This window comes from Schistocerca americana, chromosome 5, assembly GCF_021461395.2.
Source record: "Schistocerca americana isolate TAMUIC-IGC-003095 chromosome 5, iqSchAmer2.1, whole genome shotgun sequence".
Classification (NCBI taxonomy): Eukaryota; Metazoa; Arthropoda; class Insecta; order Orthoptera; family Acrididae; genus Schistocerca; species Schistocerca americana.
The window spans coordinates 604,527,438-604,548,105 of record NC_060123.1 but is presented as its reverse complement, the minus strand read 5'-3'; the positions used below and the strand labels follow the sequence as shown (position 1 = coordinate 604,548,105).

General features: G+C 43.4%; 1 protein-coding gene across 1 annotated transcript in view; it reads left to right on the top strand.

Annotated features, from left to right (window-relative positions):
- Positions 1 to 20,668, top strand: part of LOC124616580 (juvenile hormone esterase-like) — a 412,155-nt gene that overhangs the window by 89,792 nt on the left and 301,695 nt on the right. Inside the window, exon 2 of the mRNA XM_047144901.1 lies at positions 10,255 to 10,392. Coding sequence (XP_047000857.1) covers positions 10,255 to 10,392 — 138 coding nt within the window. The remainder of the gene's footprint in view (positions 1 to 10,254; positions 10,393 to 20,668) is intronic.

Below are 20,668 nucleotides of genomic sequence, written 5' to 3'. Positions count from 1 at the left end.
AAGAATTTACTTTAAGAATTTCTTATTTCATAGACACCAGTTGCGTATTTCAGACAGTTTTCCAGCTTCACTCTGTATGACTTTACCTCGCCTGCACGACCCATGCTACCTGCCTTCAGAAACAGTGCACTTCTCTTCAGTTGAAACCGCTGACAAAAGAGCCCTTGGACCCTCTGCTTAGTTCATTGGCGAATCAGTATCATCGGTTTAGCCAATAGCAAGGCAGGCTGTCACATTTGTGATCGTTGGAGGTTTTTGGAGTGCTGAACGCAGTTGTTTTGTCTCTTGTAGTCCAGACTTCAGCCAGAGCAGACATCTGTCTTAGTTTCCAGAATCAAAGCAGACGACCTAGTGCCATCTCACCGCTTGCCAGGGCAGGCCACCAATAACGCAGATGTGAACCCCCAACTCTTCCGCTTCCTGTTCCCGTAGGCCCAAACCATAGACTAGCAGTCATTTTGTAACTTCCACTTCCTAGGGCGAAGCCTCATGTAACCTTTCATTGAGAATATAGATCCAAGCTTCACCGAATTTCTCTCTTTCGTTCACACCAGCCAATCCATTCGGCGCCCCCCTCTCCCGTCCTTGCCACTGGTCGCCTCCACGTTCTGGGGGTGGACTTGTACAAATTTGGTGTCACAAGTGCGATCGCTTACTGTTCGGCCCGCAGGATGGCCTTGAAAAAAATATGGTTCACGTCTATGCAGCTGGTGACCGGTCACGGTGAGCAGTGAGAGAGGCAGACATTATTACAAGGGTTTTCTGGTTGACTGTCAAAATCTCAGAGCCCAAAAGAGCCATCTGTTTGGATGACCCACTCACCCAAAACGACATTCTTGATAAGAGCACAGGTGCAAGTGAGACAGGACCTGTGTAGGACTGAAACTATGGGAACAAACATTCCTGGATTCCTGACTAACTTTGGTGTACATGATCTACGAGGAGAAGTCAAAAAGTACGGGACTTTTGAGAAAGGGGATATCTATTCTAATGACAAAAAACTGAAACATGAATTATTTTTATACATAACATCCCTGCACTTCGACGCACATTGTCCAACGTTTCACAAGTTTTTTGATTCCGCCGGAAAAAAAGCTTTTTGGTTGCATCTGTAACCAATTTTGCACTGCATCAATGACTTCTGCATCGGTTGCACATCTTCTTCCCCTGAGCACTTCCTTCAATGGTCCAAACATATGGAAGTCGCTTGTACCCAGGTTTCGACTGTATGCCGGGTGTTCCACCAATTCGAATCCAAACTCCTTTATTACTTCGGCCTCCTTTTGGCAGAATGTGGGCGAAGGCTAAATTGTTGCAAGATGACACTTTTCGCAGTTTTCCTCGACGCTTGGATTTGACTGCAGGTTTCAGTTTAGTTCGCAACACATGACAATATTTATCACTGTTCACGGCTTCTCTTCTTGGGGTGAAATGAACGGTTAACATAATAATCGTACGTTGTCGTTAAAATTTCTAAGCTTCTGGTGATGATGGGTGTTTCCAAACCATACTCACAACCTTACTTTCCGGTTTGTGATGACGCACCCACGTTTCGTCTACAGTATCGATTTTCTGTAAAAACCCAACTCCTTCGTGATGAAAACGGGCCAAATGTTTACGAGAGATGTCCATCCTTTGCACCTTACGCTGTGCTAACAATTGATTCGGTACCTACCGTGCATATACTTCCAGAAAATTTAGCTTGTCGTGTAAGATGGAATATGCTGAACCATGAGTGTACGTAAAGTATTGGCGATTCGTCTGTTTTCCATCACCATACCCTCAACGATTTCCAAACTGTTTTCAGTTGTTGACGTCGATGGCCTGCCCTTCCTCGTCACATAGATAAGTTTGTCTCTTTGAAGCGCTCCACCCATTCGTAGATTTTCCTTCGCGATAAACAGCTGTCACGACACTGTGCTTGCATTCGACAAATAATTTCTGCAGGTTTAACACCCTCCGCAAACAAAAAGCGAATCACTGCCCTAATTTCCCCCTTGGTGCAGATCGACAATGGTGCTGACGTGTTTTACGGTCTGCTACAATACAACGACTAACGCGGGAATATGAGTGACGCGTTGTATAGAGCTGTTGCAGACGACAATACTTCAGCCCTGGATACTAGCAGTGTTACCAAGCCCTACGGCGAGAAAATGCAAAAGTCCCTGTACGTTTTGGCTTCCCTTCGTAGTAACACTGCCTGGAACCATACAGACCAATATGCAAGAAATAATTGAGGATGAGGAACCCATTTCTGAAGAGAGAATTGAGGGTAGAGGCAGACAGATGCCATTGCCTATCCGAAAAGTACACAGTCACTTGACCCCCTAAACATCAGTTACAAAGTAAGCTATTACGTCTAACTAACTTTGAGTGGAGTCTGTTGTATCCTGTTTTGGAGGGGTATTGCCGGCCGCGGTAGCCGAGCGGTTCTAGGCACTTCAGTCTGGAACCGCTGGCCGGTGTGGCCGAGCGGCTCTAGGCGCTTCAGTCTCGAACCGCACGACCGCTACGTCGCAGGTTTGAATCCTGCCTCGGGCATGGATGTGTGTGATGTCCTTAGGTTAGTTAGGTTTAAGTAGTTCTAAGTTCTAGGGGACTGATGACCTCAGATGTTAAGTCCCATAGATCAGAGCCATTTGAACCATTTGGAGCGGTATTCACGGTTTTTGAGGAAAGGCAATACGTGCCCACTGCTGGCCTCCTTTACCACGAAATCCCTTCCAGGAATGTCAGGCCAACAGCATAGAAGCCATACGGAATTCCGCATCAATTACAGTGCGTGTGGAAGAAACACTCCAGCAACAACATGATGCACTCATCAGCCAGTCTTCAACCGCGATAGTACCTAAAAAATTAATCACTCGTCAGAAGGCAGTAAACAAGAATATTTCGGCTGACACTTACCCGTTGCCATGTATTTGACAGATTGGGCACTGCAAATTTTTCACGTGAAATCAGGATACCACCAGATTCCGATAACCCTTCATGACTGGCCAAAGGGAGCTTTTGTGGTACCTTCAGGCTTATAGAGTTTTTACGAATGTCTTTTTCTAAGCCAGTGATGCTCGAAGTATCCTGTGCAGAGCCCTGGGCCTCAGCGAGGGCTCCGACAAAATAATATCGAGCTAAAGAACAAAGCATATCAAATCTTGTTAGCCCACCCGGTTGGCCGTGCGGTCTAACGCACAGCTTTCCGAGCGGGAAGGAGCACCTGGTCCCCGGCACGAATCCACCCGGCGGATTTGTGTCGGAGTCCGGTGAACCGGACAGTCTGTGGATGGTTTTTAGACGGTTTTCCATCTGCCTCGGCGAATGCGGGCTGGTTCCCCTTATTCCACCTCAATTACACTAGGTCGGCGATTGCTGCGCAAACAATTTCTCCACGTACGCGTACACCACCATTAGTCTACCAAGCGAACACAGGGGTTACACTCGTCTGGTGTGCGACGTTCCCTGAGGGGTCCACCGGGGACCGAACCGCACAGTAACCCTGGGTTCGGTGTGGGGCGGCGGAGGGGTGAAGTGGACTGCGGTAGTCGTCGTGGGGTTGTGGACCACTGCGGCTGCGGCGGGGGCGAAGCCTCTCCGTCGTTTCTAGGTCCCCGGTTAACATACAATACAATACAATAAAAAATCTTGTTACATACTGAGAAAAAACTTGTAAATATCATATCAATGTTGGTTTTATAAAAGCTATTTTCTTTCGTAGTGTGTAATAATGAGGTGACAAGCTTCGAAATAAATCTACGATCATGCTACGATCAAAGAGCACGAGCAAAACAATTCAGCCTGAGTGAGCAGGTCTGTGGTGACTCGATCCTCGTCAATAAACATGCAGGCAGCAGCCATGCTGACGCCTTCTCCTTCTCTCTCTCTCTCTCTCTCTCTCTCTCTCTCTCTCTCTTTCTCTCTCCCTTTCTCTTCCTCCACACTGTCTCATACACACACGCGACAAACATTCCACTACGCTCTTTCCATTTCTCCCTCATTCACAAACATCTGGAACGGCCTCGAAGCTTTTCGACACATCACTATCTGTGCTTCACCGTCTGGGACTATATAAAACGGCGCCACGCATCACAGAGTGCAGTTCTTACTCTAGTTTGCCTCAATTACGCCAAATTAATTTTAACTGAACGACGTGCATAGGAATTTGATGGGGATGGAACTGCTTTGTGTTAAACTCTTTCACTAGAGCAATGAAGTGCTATATTGTGTTCACCATAAGAATAAACCTGATGTGAACATTATACCATGTATTCTTCCGCGTTTGCTTCAATCTCATTGGATTTCGTTTCACGTGGAATTGAAGCCAAGCTGTGTCCAATACAGCCAAGTACGATCCAAGGATATGTTTTAAGCTGTGTCACACGCACATAAAATGAGCGTTAATGTGGGACAACAGCGTTACCGGGGCATTTAACTTGGACAGCATTGGCCAGCCAGCTGATCCAACTAACCTGCAATGATGTGAGCAGTCGCAGTTAAGACGTAAAAGGTGACGAACAGATAAACAATATAGCTTCCAATGTCATTTAATTTTTAAATAGATTGAAAAAATATTCGGCAAAACTCCAGCACTACCGCACGCGCCTTCTGACCAGACGGAAAGCATAAAACACTCTCGTTCTCGCCTATCATTGTATACTAATTACAGACAAGCGCGATGAAAATTCCTAACTTAGAGTAATTTTTCCTAGAGAGCTATGTATGATGCAAAAGCACAGTGCAGAGATTACACCGTATTATTGAATACTAAAGCCACTGAAGGTATTAATTACAATCGGTCTACTGGTAATCTCCTCCGTTATCTGAATCCAAGAAATACATGTCAGTTCTGGAACTGTCATCTGTTACGTTGATAACGAGTCGATTAACAACAGAATAGACGAAGCCAATCACGGACCGAATTTCCCCCTCTTCTTTTCTGACGTTCCGTTCTATACTCATGCTCATAAATTAATTATAATGCTGATACATGGTGAAACAACGTTCTGGTGGGCGGTTTGCGGGTTTAAATCACCTCGTGGTATGACCATGCGGTGCATTTGACCTGTGGTCGTCGCACGGTGGCGCTGGCGGCAGTCCACATACGCAGAGGTTTAGGTGCATGTCAGAGTACGGTGCAGTCGTTTGAAGACGTGCTAATGGTGACTGTGTATTGAAAATGGCTCAAGGAACACATATTGATGACGTTATGAGGGGCAGAATACTAGGGCGACAGGAGGTTGGTGTAACACAGCAGGTCGTAGCACGGGCCCTCCATGAGCCACAAAGTGTGATCTCAAGATTATGGCAACGATTCCAGTAGACAGGAAATGTGTCCAGGCGCTACACTACGGGACGTCCACAGTGTACAACACGCTGACGGCCACGGAGTACTGCAGGTAGTCTTGCTCTGGACCTTACCGCAGCCACTGGAACAGTTGTCTCCAGACACACAGTCTACAGACGACTGAACAGGCATGGTTTATTTGCCCGGAGACCTGCAAGGTGCATTCCACTGACCCCTGGTCACAGGTGAGCCCGTAAAGCCTGGTGTCAAGAATACAGTACATGGTCATTGGAACAGTGGTCCCAGGTTATGCTCACGGACGAGTCCAGGTATAGTCTGAACAGTGATTCTCGCCGGGTTTTCATCTGGCGTGAACCAGGAACCAGATACCAACCCCTTAATGTCCTTGAGAGGGACCTGTATGGAGGTCGTGGTTTGATGGTGTGGGGTGGGATTATGATTGGTGCACGTACACCCCTGCATGTCTTTGACAGAGGAACAGTAACACATCAGGTGTGTCTGGACGTCATTTTACACCGGTATGTCCACCTTTTCAGGGGTGCAGTGGGTCCTACCTTCCCCTTGATGGATGATAACGCACGGCCCACCGAGCTGCCATAGTGGAGGAATACCTTGAAGCAGAAGAAATCAGGTGAATGGAGTGGTCTGCCTGTTCTCCAGACCTAAACCCCATCGAGCGCGTCTGGGATGCTTTCGGTAGACGTATCGCTGCACGTCTTCAAGCCCCTCCGACAGGCACTGGTGCAAGAATGGGAGGCTATACCCCAGCAGGTGCTCGGCCACCCGAGCCAGAGTATGCCAACCCGTTGTGCGGCCTGTGTACGTGTGCATGGTGATCACATCGCATATTGATGTCGGCGTACATGCGCAGGAAACAGTGGGGTTTTGTAGCACATGTGTTTCGGGGCGTTTTTCACAATTTATCTCCAATGGCGTGGACTTACAGGCCTGTGTCGTGTGTGTTCCCTATGTGCCTATGCTATTAGCGCCAGTTATGTGTAGTGCCACGTTGTGTGGCACCACATTCTGCAATTATCCTTAATTTATGAGCATGAGTGTATATCTCGCCTGCGTGCGGCAGTGACACGTGAGAAAGCTGCGTGCGTTAGTTCCAGTACGTCTGGCAGCTTAATAGTCTTGTAATTTCTCACGACAAATCCGTTTACTTGGCCCCCAGATCAGTTCTGTTTGGTTCATATTGTAATGGTACAGTGGCAAATGAAAACTGCAGCATTTGTATGCTGTGCTCGATGCTGTGAAAATGATTGTTTTTTGATGTTTCTACGACACCTACCACTTGGTTCGTGTGAGACTAAATCTGTGGTACAAAACAATGGACATAGTCCAAATTTGGTTTTTCATTTTTATCCTAAAAAGTTAAATTGTTACGTTTTCTTAATTTAAGCAACCATTATCAACAATCTTTCATAAAATATCGACAATTAAGAATTTATATTTGAAATGAAAACAGGAATTTCGCGTGCAGTGTGTAATTAGAAACAAGAAAGTGTGCACAGTCATAAAAAATAATGATGAATTTTACAATTACGATATGTAAGTACTTCACTGAACGAAAAAAAAGTTGAACAATGCGAAATTTGAATCTCCGATCCCAAAACTACATCAGATTTATCTGTCTACTACGCTACCGATTCCGATGTACATCCCATGTGTATGTGTATATCAACTATATCAAATACAGTCCCCTGGAAGGCTTCAAAGCCGATTTTTTTCTGTAAATTTATGAAAAACATTAAGCACAACGTGTTTCTCGGCACCTTTTAACCGTGTTCCACACGCGTGTTTCACTACGGTGCAGGAGCAGCCTCAGCCATTTTTACACTACGTATTAACAGCCCGACAATCAGAGCACAACAGTACAGAGATTGTGACTGTACACGATTTTTGAAATAAAAATTACGTAGCTAAAGTGCGATTAAGATAAACGTCGATGGCTGTTAATACATTAGAAATCTTAAAGTTTCATTTAACGTAACTTAGTAATAAGATATCTAATACATAAGTAGGACCTACTTCTAAGAGCGTAACAACACCAGTGTACGTGTGCTACGGTTTCTGACCGATCATCGCGTTTGTGTCTGTTTACATCAGGGTTATTCTAATGATGAGAGAATAGTCGGCGTTTCCTTTTTGCGAAGTAACTTTGATCTAAATGTAAGTTGCAACTGCGTATGTTTCGCTATACATTCCTAAGTATTTCACAATTTCACGTTTGCACATGCACTCTTACGTCCGCCAGAGACAAGTTCAGACAAGTTTTTGGTAGCAAAGTTATTCATGCTGCTCAGGCGGTATGGTAGCCAACGTCCGTTTTGTCGATTTCAGTGGGCTGTGATCTCTGGCCTGACCTAGCTTATTTTTACTAACCCTTCTGCTAAGCTATGAAATCTGTCGTATACTTCTTTCTTTCATTGAAGGAGGCTAGTTTCCACTAAACCCTCACAATGGTACCATTTTTCTTTATATTATCTTTCCAGTCACAACTTTGAAGTATTGCACCTCTCTTATTGGAATCTCCTTCTCTCGAGGTCTTGGCGTAGAGTGTGATCGTTTATCTAGAATATGATTAGTTAGTTATGAAACTAGTCCTTTGCTAGAAGTTTCATATTTACGTTTAGAGAGAACCACTGTATTTGGCAGTTTTGTTAATGGGAACCTTCAGTGAGGAAAATATTTTGAGTAACCAGTAAAGAGTTAAACTTATCATTTTGTATTGTGTTTACCTTGAGATCTATCTTGCGCCCTCTTTTTAATTTTAAAATCAGAACCACCCTTTCATAAGGTAGGATCTACTTATTTTTCGAAAGCTGTCAGTTTATTGCCGCTGTACTTCTCCTGTACATTGTACGCTACTCAACTTTACCTGATGATACACAGACCTACCACTTCCTATTATAAGCTATCTTCATTTATGATATAAAAGTCTTTTTGACATTTTATTATGTTAGCGTTATGTTCGTGGCATTCTGAGTCATCCACCTGGTTGCATCCATTAATGAGAAATTTTTCTGTTATTCTGAAGGAGAATGACTATGTCATATGTGTGGCCCAGTTGTTTCGGCTATGCTGTAGAGGTTTCTCTGGGAAACCTTTACACATACAGTCCTAAAGAAAGATATCCGTCGCTGGCGATTTGCTTTGGACCAAGAGGAGCAAACCTGGGTACAATAGTGATTCTGTAGGCAACAGCAAACGTTTTTTCCAAGGCATTGACTATCTTGTCTCAAGTTGGGATAAATTTATTACCAGTTATAGTGATTACTTTTTAAATAATAAACAAGTTAGTTATTTTTTCCATTTGCCTTGTTTCTATTTGACTGCCCCTTATAGTTTAAACAAATTTTCTTCAGAGGTGCTAGCTGCATGTTCAGACATTTCCCAGCTTCACTCCATATGGCTTTACCATGCCTGTGTGACCCAAGCTCCGTGCCTCTGAGAACTGGTGCAGTTCTAACCAGTTAAAACAGATAAGAGACGCCTTCAGCCCTCCGCTGAATTAGCTGATGAACCATCACCATTGGTTTAGCCAATAGCAAGTATGGGAAGCAGTTTACATGTTGGGTAATTGGGTGGAACGCCTTGAGCCCTCCGCTGAATTTGGTGATGAATGCATCCCATCAGTTTAGCCATTGGCAAATGTGGGAGACGGGTCACGTGTGGGGTCATTGGTTGAGATACCTTCAGCCCTTTGCTGTATTTGTTGTTGAATCCGCTCCATCAGTTTAGCCAGTAGCATGTGTAGGAGGGAGGTTACATGCGGGGTCATTGGATGAGACACCTTCAGCCCACAGTTGAATTTGTCAGCAAATCCATACCATCAGTTTAGCCATTAGAAAGTGTGGGAGGTGGGCCACGTGTGGGCTCATTGGATGGTTCTGGAGTGCAGAACACAATTGTTTTACTCTCTTGCAATCCAGACTTGAAGCAGAACAGATGCCTCTCTTAGTTTTCAAACTTCAGAGTGGAGGCCCTAGTGCCATTCGGCTCTGTCACTTTCCACCAGGACTGGCCACTAGACACGCAGATGTGAACCCCCATCTCTCCCTTTTCCTGTAGTTGGGCCCAAATTGAATACTGGCAGACATTCTGTAACTTCCACTCATTAGTGAGAGCCCTCATGTACCCTGTCATCGAGAATATAGATCCAAGGTTGAATGAATTCCTCAAACAGCCATCCATTTGAGCGCCCTGCTGTCCCTTCCTTGACACTGGTCGCCACCACGTTCTGAACCTCTACAAACCTGTGCTAAATGTAGCTGTAATTTCTAGCACCCCCTGCCATTTCCAAGACAGTTTTCATGCTGCTTTAGTCTCCAAATGTTTCCTGTGAAACTTGGAGGGTGATAGATATCTAAAACTATGTACTTTCACAAAAAAATTCTTGATCTCATTTCTTCCCACCCATCTCCCACTGTGCCACGTGGATCCAAGCCTGCACCTACATGAGTTGCTAAACTATACGCAACCACTGGTTCAATAAAACTTCTCGGCAGCCCTATATAGCCATCAGTACCTTTGGACTCGAGGTCATGGTAGCACTATTGTCCACAAACATACTGCTTACCGAGGTTTTATTACAACAAACAGTGAAAAATCGAGGTTTTTTTGTTATTTCCGTATTGCGCCAGTGCTTAGAAACGGGATATTCTTGTGGCAAGTAAGTGCTAATACAAAAATCACTTCATAACGGCTTCTGACACGTTGTGCTAACCATCTGCAAGGAGTCCTTGTGTAGCATTGGTTTACGTTTCGCAGCAAGTTTACAAGATCCCACTCAAACTTGTAAATGCTTCCCGAGTTGATGTCCCACGCTATGATGCCTCTAACCTCTCCGTGTTCTACTCCCCGTATGAAGATGGCTTGATGCTCGCGAGCCAGATAGAGACTGGGCTATGCCACGTGGCGCTCTAACAGGCGGTCATTTTTGTCGACAGCCCCCGGAAGCGGTGGAGCCGTGGGAGGGCGTGCGCGACGCCATCTGCGAGGGAGCGGAGTGCGCACAGCTCGACTTCTGGGAGCGCCACTACAAGGGCGACGAGGACTGCCTCTACCTCAACGTCTACACGCCGCTGGTGAGTCGCGCAGTGCTGCTCTGTTTTAAGCAAACACTTCCTTGTGCAAACGTACATTTTAGGTTAGCCGTTACTGTCACCAGAATCAGCTGAAATACGTTAATAGCTATTCGCTATAAATACTTTAGCATACATCCACTAATATTAGGAACATAATCCTCAGCAATGCATTTCGAGAGTGAAGCTCCTTTCATCTGGCTGTCTAAGCTAAAGCTACCTGAACAAGTACTTCAAAGGCACACAAGGTGAAATATAGCAACAAATAAAATTATTTTGACATGAAGCACTTGTCTTACTTTAACCCTAGAACGTCTGGGCTGGGTGTGTAGACCCACTAGTTTGTTTTTGCTGAATTTATATTCTTATAGTTGCTGATATGACTCGACTACTCTGCTAGCTTCTTGTAACATCGGAGAGAAAGCGCTGATGTCGTGAATGAGGTTTGCTTTGTTAAGACATCGTTTGGCAGTCTTCTAAAAAGCACGCTAATGTGCCCGACCGTTTACGTTACTAATTTCTACCAGTGCGATCCCCTTTTTATTTTTGTGTAGGGCTCTCATTGAGTTACTTGGCGTACCATTTGTGATGTCCTAAAACCGAATTATCATTTTCAATAGTTTACAGTTTAAAATGGCAAGAGAAAATCTTTCAAGCAATATCTATGTTGATTTAGTTGGGAACAAATATACAAGTGACCCAAATGTAGCTGGCCTACAAGTTTTGAGGAACTGAAGGCATATTTACTTAGCAGGAACATTGGATGGTGGTAAAATGAATATCGAAGACGTTTGGAATTCAGAGGGGACCACAATATAAATCATTTGAGCAAGTACATCATTGAAAAGGTTCAGATTTTTGATACGTTGTATCAGGTTTGACAACATCCATATGAGGGAAGAAAGAAATGCACAAGATAATCTTGCTACCATAAGATCCATACCTGATATATTTGTCTCCAACTGCAGTGCAAAAAAAAATGGTTCAAATGGTTCTGAGCACTATGGGACTTAACATCTGAGGTCATCAGTCCCCTAGAACTTAGAACTACTTAAACCTAACTAACATAAGGACATCACACACATCCATGCCCGAGGCAGGATTCGAACCTGCGACCGTAGCGGTCGCGCGGTTCCAGACTGAAGCGCCTAGAAGCGAACTGCAGTGCATATTTTGCTCCATCATAAAACCTTACTTTGGACGAAATGGTCGTTCCATACAGAGGCAGGGGCAGGATCTGGATGTATATCCAAAATAAATCTGCTAAGTATGGTATCAGGTTTTCATCCTGGCTTATTCTAAAACGTACTATGTATAGCATTTGGAAGTCTATGCAGGTGCACGACCACAAGGACTGTACAAAGTTACTAATAAAGCAGATGGTGTTGTTTTGCGTATTGTAGATCCAGTAAAAGGATCTAAAGAAATCTGGCTGTAGGCAATTAGTTTATTTCTTACCCAATCGTCAGAAAAGTACTACAAGGAAAGAATATTCCTGTTGTTCGTATGTAAAAAAATGTCTGAAATTCCAGTTGAGTTTTTATCCAAAAAATCTAAACAAGAGTACTCAAATATGTTTGCATTTCAGGAAGACATCACATTACTCTCATATGTACCAAATCGAAACAAATGAATACCGCTTATTTCGTCAATGCATCATGATTATGAAACTGAGAGTGACAGCGGCGAAAGAAAAAACAAAAACAGGTATAGTAACGTACTACAACAAAACAAAGGGCGGCATAGAAGTCGTTGATGCTACGTGTTGTGAACATACTGTTGCCAAAGGCACAAGACGGTGGCGCCCATGTCTCTTTTTTCAGATGAACATTGCAGCTCTCAATGTCTACATTGTGTTCAAATCAAACAAAAACGTGTTTGCTGCTCTGACAGACTGTACTAAGGGGTCAGCTGTTCCATTAACATTCCAAAAATGTTACTACATCATGGAAAGAAACCATAACAATGGTATGAATGGTTGGTAGGTAACATGGATAAGTGGGCCAGAGAAACTAGTATTGTCGTTTTTAGAGTAAGACTAGGATTTCACGTTCAAATTATATACACTACTGGCCATTAAAATTGCTACACCAATCCAGATGATAAACGGGTATTCATTGGACAAATATATTATACTAGAACTGATATGTGATTATATTTTCACTCAATTTGGGTGCATAGATCATGAGATATCAGTACCCAGAACAACCACCTCTGGCCACAATAACGGCCTTGATACGCCTGGGCATTGAGTCAAACAGAGCTTGAATGGTGTGTACAGGTACAGCTGCCCATGCAGCTTCAAAACGATACCACAGTTCATCAAGAGTAGTGGCTGGCGTATTGTGACGAGCCAGTTGCTCGGCCACCATTGACCAGACGTTTTCAGTTGGTGAGAGATCTGGAGAATGTGCTGGCCAGAGCAGCAGTCGAACATTTTCTGTATCCAGAAAGGCCCGTACAGGACCTGCAACATGAGGTCGTGCATTATCCTGCTGAAATGTAGGGTTTCGCAGAGATCGAATGAAGGGTAGAGCCACAGGCGTAATACATCTGAAATGTACCGGCCACTGTTCAAAGTGCCGTCAGTGTGAACAAGAGGTGACCGAGACGTGTAACCAATGGCACCCAATAACATGACGCCGGGTGATACGCCAGTATGGCGATGACGAATACATGCTTCCAATCTGTGTTCACCGCGATGTCGCCAAACACGGATGCGACTATCATGATGCTGTAAACAGAACCTGGATTCATCCGAAAAAATGACGTTTTGCCATTCGTGCACCCAGGTTCGTAGATGAGTACACCATCACAGGCGCTCCTGTCTGTGATGCAGCGTCAAGGGTAATCCCAGCCACAGTCTCCGAGCTGATAGTCCATGCTGCTGTAAACGTCGGCGAACTGTTCGTGCAGATGGTTGTTGTCTTGCAAACGTCCCCATCTGTTGACTCAGGGATCGAGACGTGGCTGCACGATCCGTTACAGCCATGCAGATAAGATGCCTGTCCCCAGAATGAGATTTTCACTCTGCAGCGGAGTGTGCGCTGATATGAAACTTCCTGGCAGATTAAAACTGTGTGCCCGACCGAGATTCGAACTCGGGACCTTTGCCTTTCGCGGGCAAGTGCTCTACCAACTGAGCTACCGAAGCACGACTCTCGCCCGGTACTCACAGCTTTATTTCTGCCAGTACCTCGTCTCCTACCTTCCAAACTTTACAGAAGCTCTCCTGCGAACCATGCGGAACTAGCACTCCTGGAAGAAAGGATATTGCTGAGTTTCATATCAGCGCACACTCCGCTGCAGAGTGAAAATCTCATTCTGGAAACATCCCCCAGGCTGTGGCTAAGCCATGTCTCCGCAATATCCTTTCTTTCAGGAGTGCTAGTTCTGCATGGTTCGCAGAGGAGCTTCTGTAAAGTTTGGAAGGTAGGAGACGAGGTACTGGCAGAAATAAAGCTGTGAGTACCGGGCGAGAGTCGTGCTTCGGCAGCTCAGTTGGTAGAGCACTTGCCTGCGTAAGGCAAAGGTCCCGAATTCGAGTCTCGGTCGGGCACCCAGTTTTAATCTGCCAGGAAGTTTCAAGATGCCTGTCATCTCGACTGTTAGTGATACGAGGCCGTTGGGATTCAGCACGCCGTTCCATATTACCCTCTTGAACCCACCGATTCCATATTCTGCTAACAGTCATTGGATCTCGACCATCGCGAGCAGCAATGTCGCGATACGATAAACCCCAATCGCCATAGGCTACAATCGGACCTTTATCAAAGTGGGAAACGTGATGGTACCCATTTCTCCTCCTAACACGAGGCATCACAACAACGTTTCACGAGGCAACGCCGGTCAACTGCTGTTTGTGTATGAGAAATCGGTTGGAAACTTTCAACATGTCAGCACTTTGTAGGTGTCGCCATGGGCGCCAACCTTGGGTGAATGCTCTGAAAAGCTAATCATTTGCATATGACAGCATCTTCTTCCTGTCGGTTAAATTTCGCGTCTGTAGCACGTCATCTTCGAGGTGTAGCAATTTTAATGGCCAATAGTGTAGATATATTGACGGGGGCAGTGCTGTGGTTGTCGGATCACACGTACAAACGTCCCTCGCCTCATCACTGCACGCACGTGATATGCAGACGTGTCTCCAGCAGCCAAATCATTTGCGGTTATGTGTTGTCCAGAGCATCTGGCAACAGGGCAACCCCGCGGCCAATAGGAGTGCGTGGCGCCAAGTTTCCGTAGTTTAAATATGGTGCGTTCTCGACCTACACAACATTAGTAATTTTGGTTCCTACTGGCATCAGCTATGCAGGGTTAAAATTTCGTGACACAATTTTTCTCCTCCCTATATATATATATATATATATATATATATATATATATATATATATATACCTTGTGTGGTTCTCAAGTACTGGGTGGGCCAGAAGTCACGATCGGAAAGTATTCAAGTAACTTAACATACGGTTTTGCCGTTACATCGATTTCAAGAAAGGAGCCCAAACGGAGGCTAATATTCGAAAACTGGAAACGAAGGCACTTGCAACAGGGTCTGTGGCAATGATAAGCAATGCATCATTGCCTCTTTCATCAGCAAAATCGACAAGGAAGCGTTCGGCGGGTACATTCTCAGAAACTTCATGCATCATCGAATGAAGAAAAAAGATTAGCGTTCATTTTGACGCGGCAGCACCGGTGAAGTAAGTGATCATGATATGAATACGCGACGTGTTTCCTGCAAACAGCTACTTCCAGCTTTTCCAACATTAGCGTCTCGCCGTACGATTACGATGAGAGATGAATGTGCTGTGTATCTTAGCTCCCAGTCACTAAATGTTCATATTTAGGCGAAAGACAACCCTGAGAATGATCACTCCTGATATGCTGCGATGGGCAAGCAGACACAAATGGCAGCGAACCCAACTGTACGCCGAGACTGATGGTCAGCATGCAGAAAGAGTTTGAAATATCTAAGAAGTACGTAAGAACATTCGTTTCTGTGTTATTACTTTCTTCTGTGTATCTTTTTCTGATAATACAATTTCTGCTAGAACTAAGGAGTCGTTTCATTTTCGTGATTGCCTTTCATATTGCTTCTTGTTTCAATACAATAACATTGAACATTTCCAATCGTGAAATGTGCTCCACCCTGTACATGTTTTGTAGGGTTACTTTAGACAGCCAGATGATGAGAGCTTGACACTCTAAATACGTTGCTGAGGATTGTGTTCCAAGTATTAGTGATTGTATTTTAATGTATTTGTAACGATTATCGTAACAACTGCAATCTTCAGTGCTTAAGATGGACGGTATTAGAATGAAACAAGTTACGTATCTTCCAATTACATATTTCGGAAAAATTTGCGTCAGTTATCATGTCAATTTATTTAACCCTTTCCTATCCTAACTATGAAAAAATGTACCAAAGGATTTAGTATTTTGGGAGAATATTACCAAGGCAACTACAAACAGTAGCACATTGTAGTACATTTAATTTATCTACAAATGTTGAGTGGAACTTCTGAGTTCCATCAGGACATATTTGTCATATATGATCTCCTTATTTACCTATTCCATTAGTATTATCCATCTGCTTTAACTAAAACAATATGAAACCATATTATATACATGAAAACACAATAATGTTCTTCGATGTAAGCAGGGCATATTGAGCCATCACAGCCAAAGACTTAGTTGTGCTTTAGCAGAGATACGTAGGCCGGCCGGAGTGGCCGTGCGGTTCTAGGCGCTACAGTCTGGAACCGAGCGACCGCTACGGCCGCAGGTTCGAATCCTGCCTCGGCCATGGGTGTGTGTGATGTCCTTAGATTAGTTAGGTTTAATTAGTTCTAAGTTCTAGGCGACTGATGACCTCAGAAGTTAAGTCGCATAGTGCTCAGAGCCATTTGAACCATTTGAACCAGAGATACATAAACATCCAGGTAGAATGTCAGTTTAACTCCACTCTGTTTCATCACTTTAGAAAGTGGACAGCAGAAGACCAGGTCTAAACCAATTACAGATACTTAGTTTACTTTTACTTTACTTTACACGTGACTAAGGCCTTATCGACCATACACCTGCTCTACGAGCCTCTTCCAATTATTTCTATCCAGGGAAATTGTTGTCCAATCAGAGTTGATGCCCATCCTAGCTGCATCTTCCCGGATATTCTCCATCCACCTAATTCGAGGTCTTCCTCTTCTTCTCTTTCCTTCTAATTTCTTAGTGGATGCTATTTTGGGTAGTCTGTTCTCCGGCATCCTTGCTACATGACCAGCCCAGTTCAGTCTTCTCTTCTTTAACATTTCCACAATGGTACTATGTTTGTACAGCTCCCGTAGTTCTTCATTTTTCCTTATCCTCCACTCCATGACATTTTCATCGAAGATTGGTCCAAATATTTTTCTTAGTATTTTTCTTTCAAATATCAACAGTTTTTCTTCATCTTTTTTCCTGAATGTAATAGCTTCACATCCATATAATGCTACTGGTACAATAGTTGACTGATAAAAACGGATTTTGAATTCATTACTAAGTGATCTCATCCTTAAAATTTTGATACAGCTGTAAAAAGTTCTATTACCTGCTGCTAGACGGGCGTCTATTTCTATTTCTGCTCTATTGTCTCTGCTAAAAAGACTCCCTAAGTACTTGAAGTGGTCAACTGCCTTGAAAGTGAGACCATTTACGGTCAGTGGTGTATTCTTTTGGAGCTTTTTACTTATGACTAGATATTCCGTCTTTTCTTCATTCACATGAAGTCCAGCTTTCTCAGCTATTTTGTAATAATTTTGCATCATCCTGATTAATTCAGCTTTTGAAGTGCTTATTAAGGCTACATCATCTGCATAAGCAAGTCTAGTAATGTTCTGTCCCTGCAGTTGGATCCCTTGTGGATTAGTTTTGGTGAATTCTCTATCAATCTTCTCTAAGATAATATTAAATAGAATAGGTGAGATGGCATCCCCTTGTCTCAGTCCAGTGTACACCTTAAAATTTTCAGTCTCTCCTGCAGGTGTCTTAACTTTGCATATGGTTTCTTCCAAACACATTTTAACTAATTTGATTAATTTTAATGGTATTTCAAATTCTTTCATGGTGTTTAAGAGTGTCTGTCGGTGTATGCTATCATAGGCCTTCTTGAAGTCTATAAATAGAATATGGATATCTACATTAAATTCCCATGCCTTCTCATTTATTTGTCTCAATGTGAATAAGTGATCCAAAGTGGATCTGTTAGTGCGGAAACCACATTGGTAGTCCCCAATCAGTTCTTCGGTTATGGGAATCAGTCTGTGTAGCATACACATCGACAAAATTTTATACGTGACATCGAGTAGGGCAATTCCTCTGTAGTTATCACAGACAAGGGGATCATTCTTCTTAAAGATGGGACATATAATTGCAGTTTTCCAATCAGCCGGTATGTTTCTGTCTCCCAAATTGTTTCAATTAAGGAATGTAGTTCTATTTCCAATTGTGGTCCTCCATTTTTTAAAAGCTCAGCATATACCTGGTCTTCCCCACAGGCCTTGTTGTTCTTTAATTTCTTTATTGTTTGTCTTATTTCATTTACTGATGGTGTGGTGACTTGTATATCAACTGTATCTGGTTCTTCAAATGTAAAGTAATATTGTGGATCATTGCAGTTGAGCAGCTGTGTAAAGTATGTCTTCCATGTTTCTTGTATGTCATTCTTGTTTGTAAGTGTTTTCCCATTATGGTCCTTTATAAACTGTTCCCTTTTAGTGAATTTTCCCAAGGACTTTTTTATATTCTGGTACATCTGCCTTGCTCTGTGATGCTTGAAATCATCCTCCGCTTCTCTTACCATGTTGTTGTAGTGTTTTCTCTTCTCTTGTCTTAGAGTTCGTTGTGTTTCCTTGCGGATTTTATAGTATCTCTCCTTTAGTGTAATATTGTCCATGTCTTGTAACCATGCCTTCCTCGCATTTTGCCTCTCCAGTACTCTTTCTTGGCACTTTATATTAAACCAGATTTTGTTAGTTCGTTTTCTTTTACCTATAGTTTTGGAAGCTACATCTTGAATACTGTTTCTGAGGTGTCTCCATCTACTTTCCACGTCTTGCTGGTCACTATGTGTCAGTCTAGATTCCGATAGGTTAATTTCCATTTCTTTCCTAAAGTTTTCTTTTATTTTTTCTTCTGCCAGATTTTCTACATCGTACCTTTTAATTTCAACCCTATTTGTACTTTGTTTCTTTTTTAGCTTTATTTTCATTTGAGCTATGATTAACATATGATCTGTCTCACAATCTGCTCCCCTAAAAGTTCTAACGTCTTTAATACTGTTTTGAAATCGTCTTTGGATGGCGACATGGTCAATCTGGTTCACTACTTTTCCATCTGGTGATATCCATGTCCCTAAATGAATGCGTTTGTGTTGGAATTTTGTGCTGCTTAATGTGAGACCATTTGCCATTGCAAAGTTTATGAGTCGCACACCATTCTCTGAACTTTCATCATGTAAGCTGTAATTCCCAATGGTTGGTTTGTAGATTTCTTCTTTTCCTACTTTGGCATTAAAGTCTCCTAACACTATTGTTACGTTATGTCTACTTATTGAATTATATGTCTGTTCCAGTTGACTATAAAATTCTTCTTTCACGTCATCTTCCTTATCTTCTGTGGGTGCATGAACATTTATAAATGTAATATCAAACCACTGAGCCTGAACTGTAATGTGTGATATTCGGTTATTAATTGATTTGAATTCCTTTATTGTGTCAATTGCTGTTTTATGAATGTAAAAGCCCGTTCCAAATTCATGGCGCTGACCGCAGTCTCCATACATTATTGTCCCGTCTCCTATTTTCATTGATCCCGTTCCCTGCCATCTTATTTCTTGGAGCGCTACCAGTTGTACCTTGTATTTTCCTAGTTCGTTTATTAGTATTTGTGCGCTTCCTGGGCGGTATAGACTTCTGACATTCCACGAGCCAAAAGAGAAATCCTTGTAACTTTGCCAATTTCTGTTCCAGTAAATTCTGTCCTGTTTCCGAGGCATACCTTGAGTGTCCTGACCGGCCATTGTTTTACATGAGTGGGTTGGTAGCCCTCTGCACAACCCCCAACATGGAGGACCAGGAGTCTTGATTTTGGGATACTCTACCCCTAGGGATTTGCCTTCACCATGGCTTAACGAGTCTTCCCTACCCGTGCTAGTTTTGGTCCACCCCGGGTATTTTATTTCCCCGGTACCCCCCATATCTGGAGAGCATTCCCCAATCCGCCACCCGGGGAGGCGCCCGATGGGGGACTAGCAACCCCACACGGGAATTGATTACAGATACCCTTCACAAAATAATTAAGATCTAGCCATCATTACAAATGAAGTAACAAAACAATAATATTCCTCTTATGCTAATGAAAACTCTCAGCGTCACTTTTGAGGGTTGGTTATTGGTACTCGAAGGAAAATGGGTAGGTGGGTGGACAAGTGCTTAAGTTGTTTACCAGTTGCTGAGCAATCTGGTAGTTTTGGTCACTGTGTGGAGTGACTGAGCAGTAGGGTAATGCTCATTCTGAGGCATTTTGTTAGTATGGGTTGCATATCTTCAGGGGCGAATTTGATTGGTTTATGACCCCTCCCCTTAACCTATTGTTATGCTAATTGATTTATGACATCCTGGGGTTTGATTTATGACCCCTGGGGATAACCTGCCCCTCTGAAAAACCCCTCACTCCTCTCCTCCTCTCCCGATCCCTCTGGGAAACGCCTTTGCCAATACAAACACACTTTTGATATCAAATTAATTGGATAATTAATTAAACTGATAAATATAAACCAAGTCCACTCTGGGAAATCCCCCAGCCCTCCCTCCCATCCCCACACCACCTCCCCTCCCACATCTGGAAATTGACAGGAAAAGGACTCTGTGCTTGAGAGGGAAGTCAATTTCAATTTCATAGCAGAAGATATATTGTTTATCTATAAAATTCAGTTTTCATGGGTTGAATATCGTAGCAAAAGCTCACATCGAGCAACCACATGTCCTAATTACATAATTACACTGCTGCCGATAGGAGGGGTTGTCTTGTCGAAAGATTTTCATATGTATGTTCACCTTCACATCCAGGGATCGCCTGAGCTAGTGCACTTTGCCATCACCAGAGGATATGCCACGCCCACCGCGCGCCCCATCCATCCCCATTCCTCCCAGAAAAATTGGTGGTAAAAGACCCACTCTGTACTGAAGAGGAAGGTTCTCATGACACAAAATTCAAATCAGTGTTAATAATATATTGATGC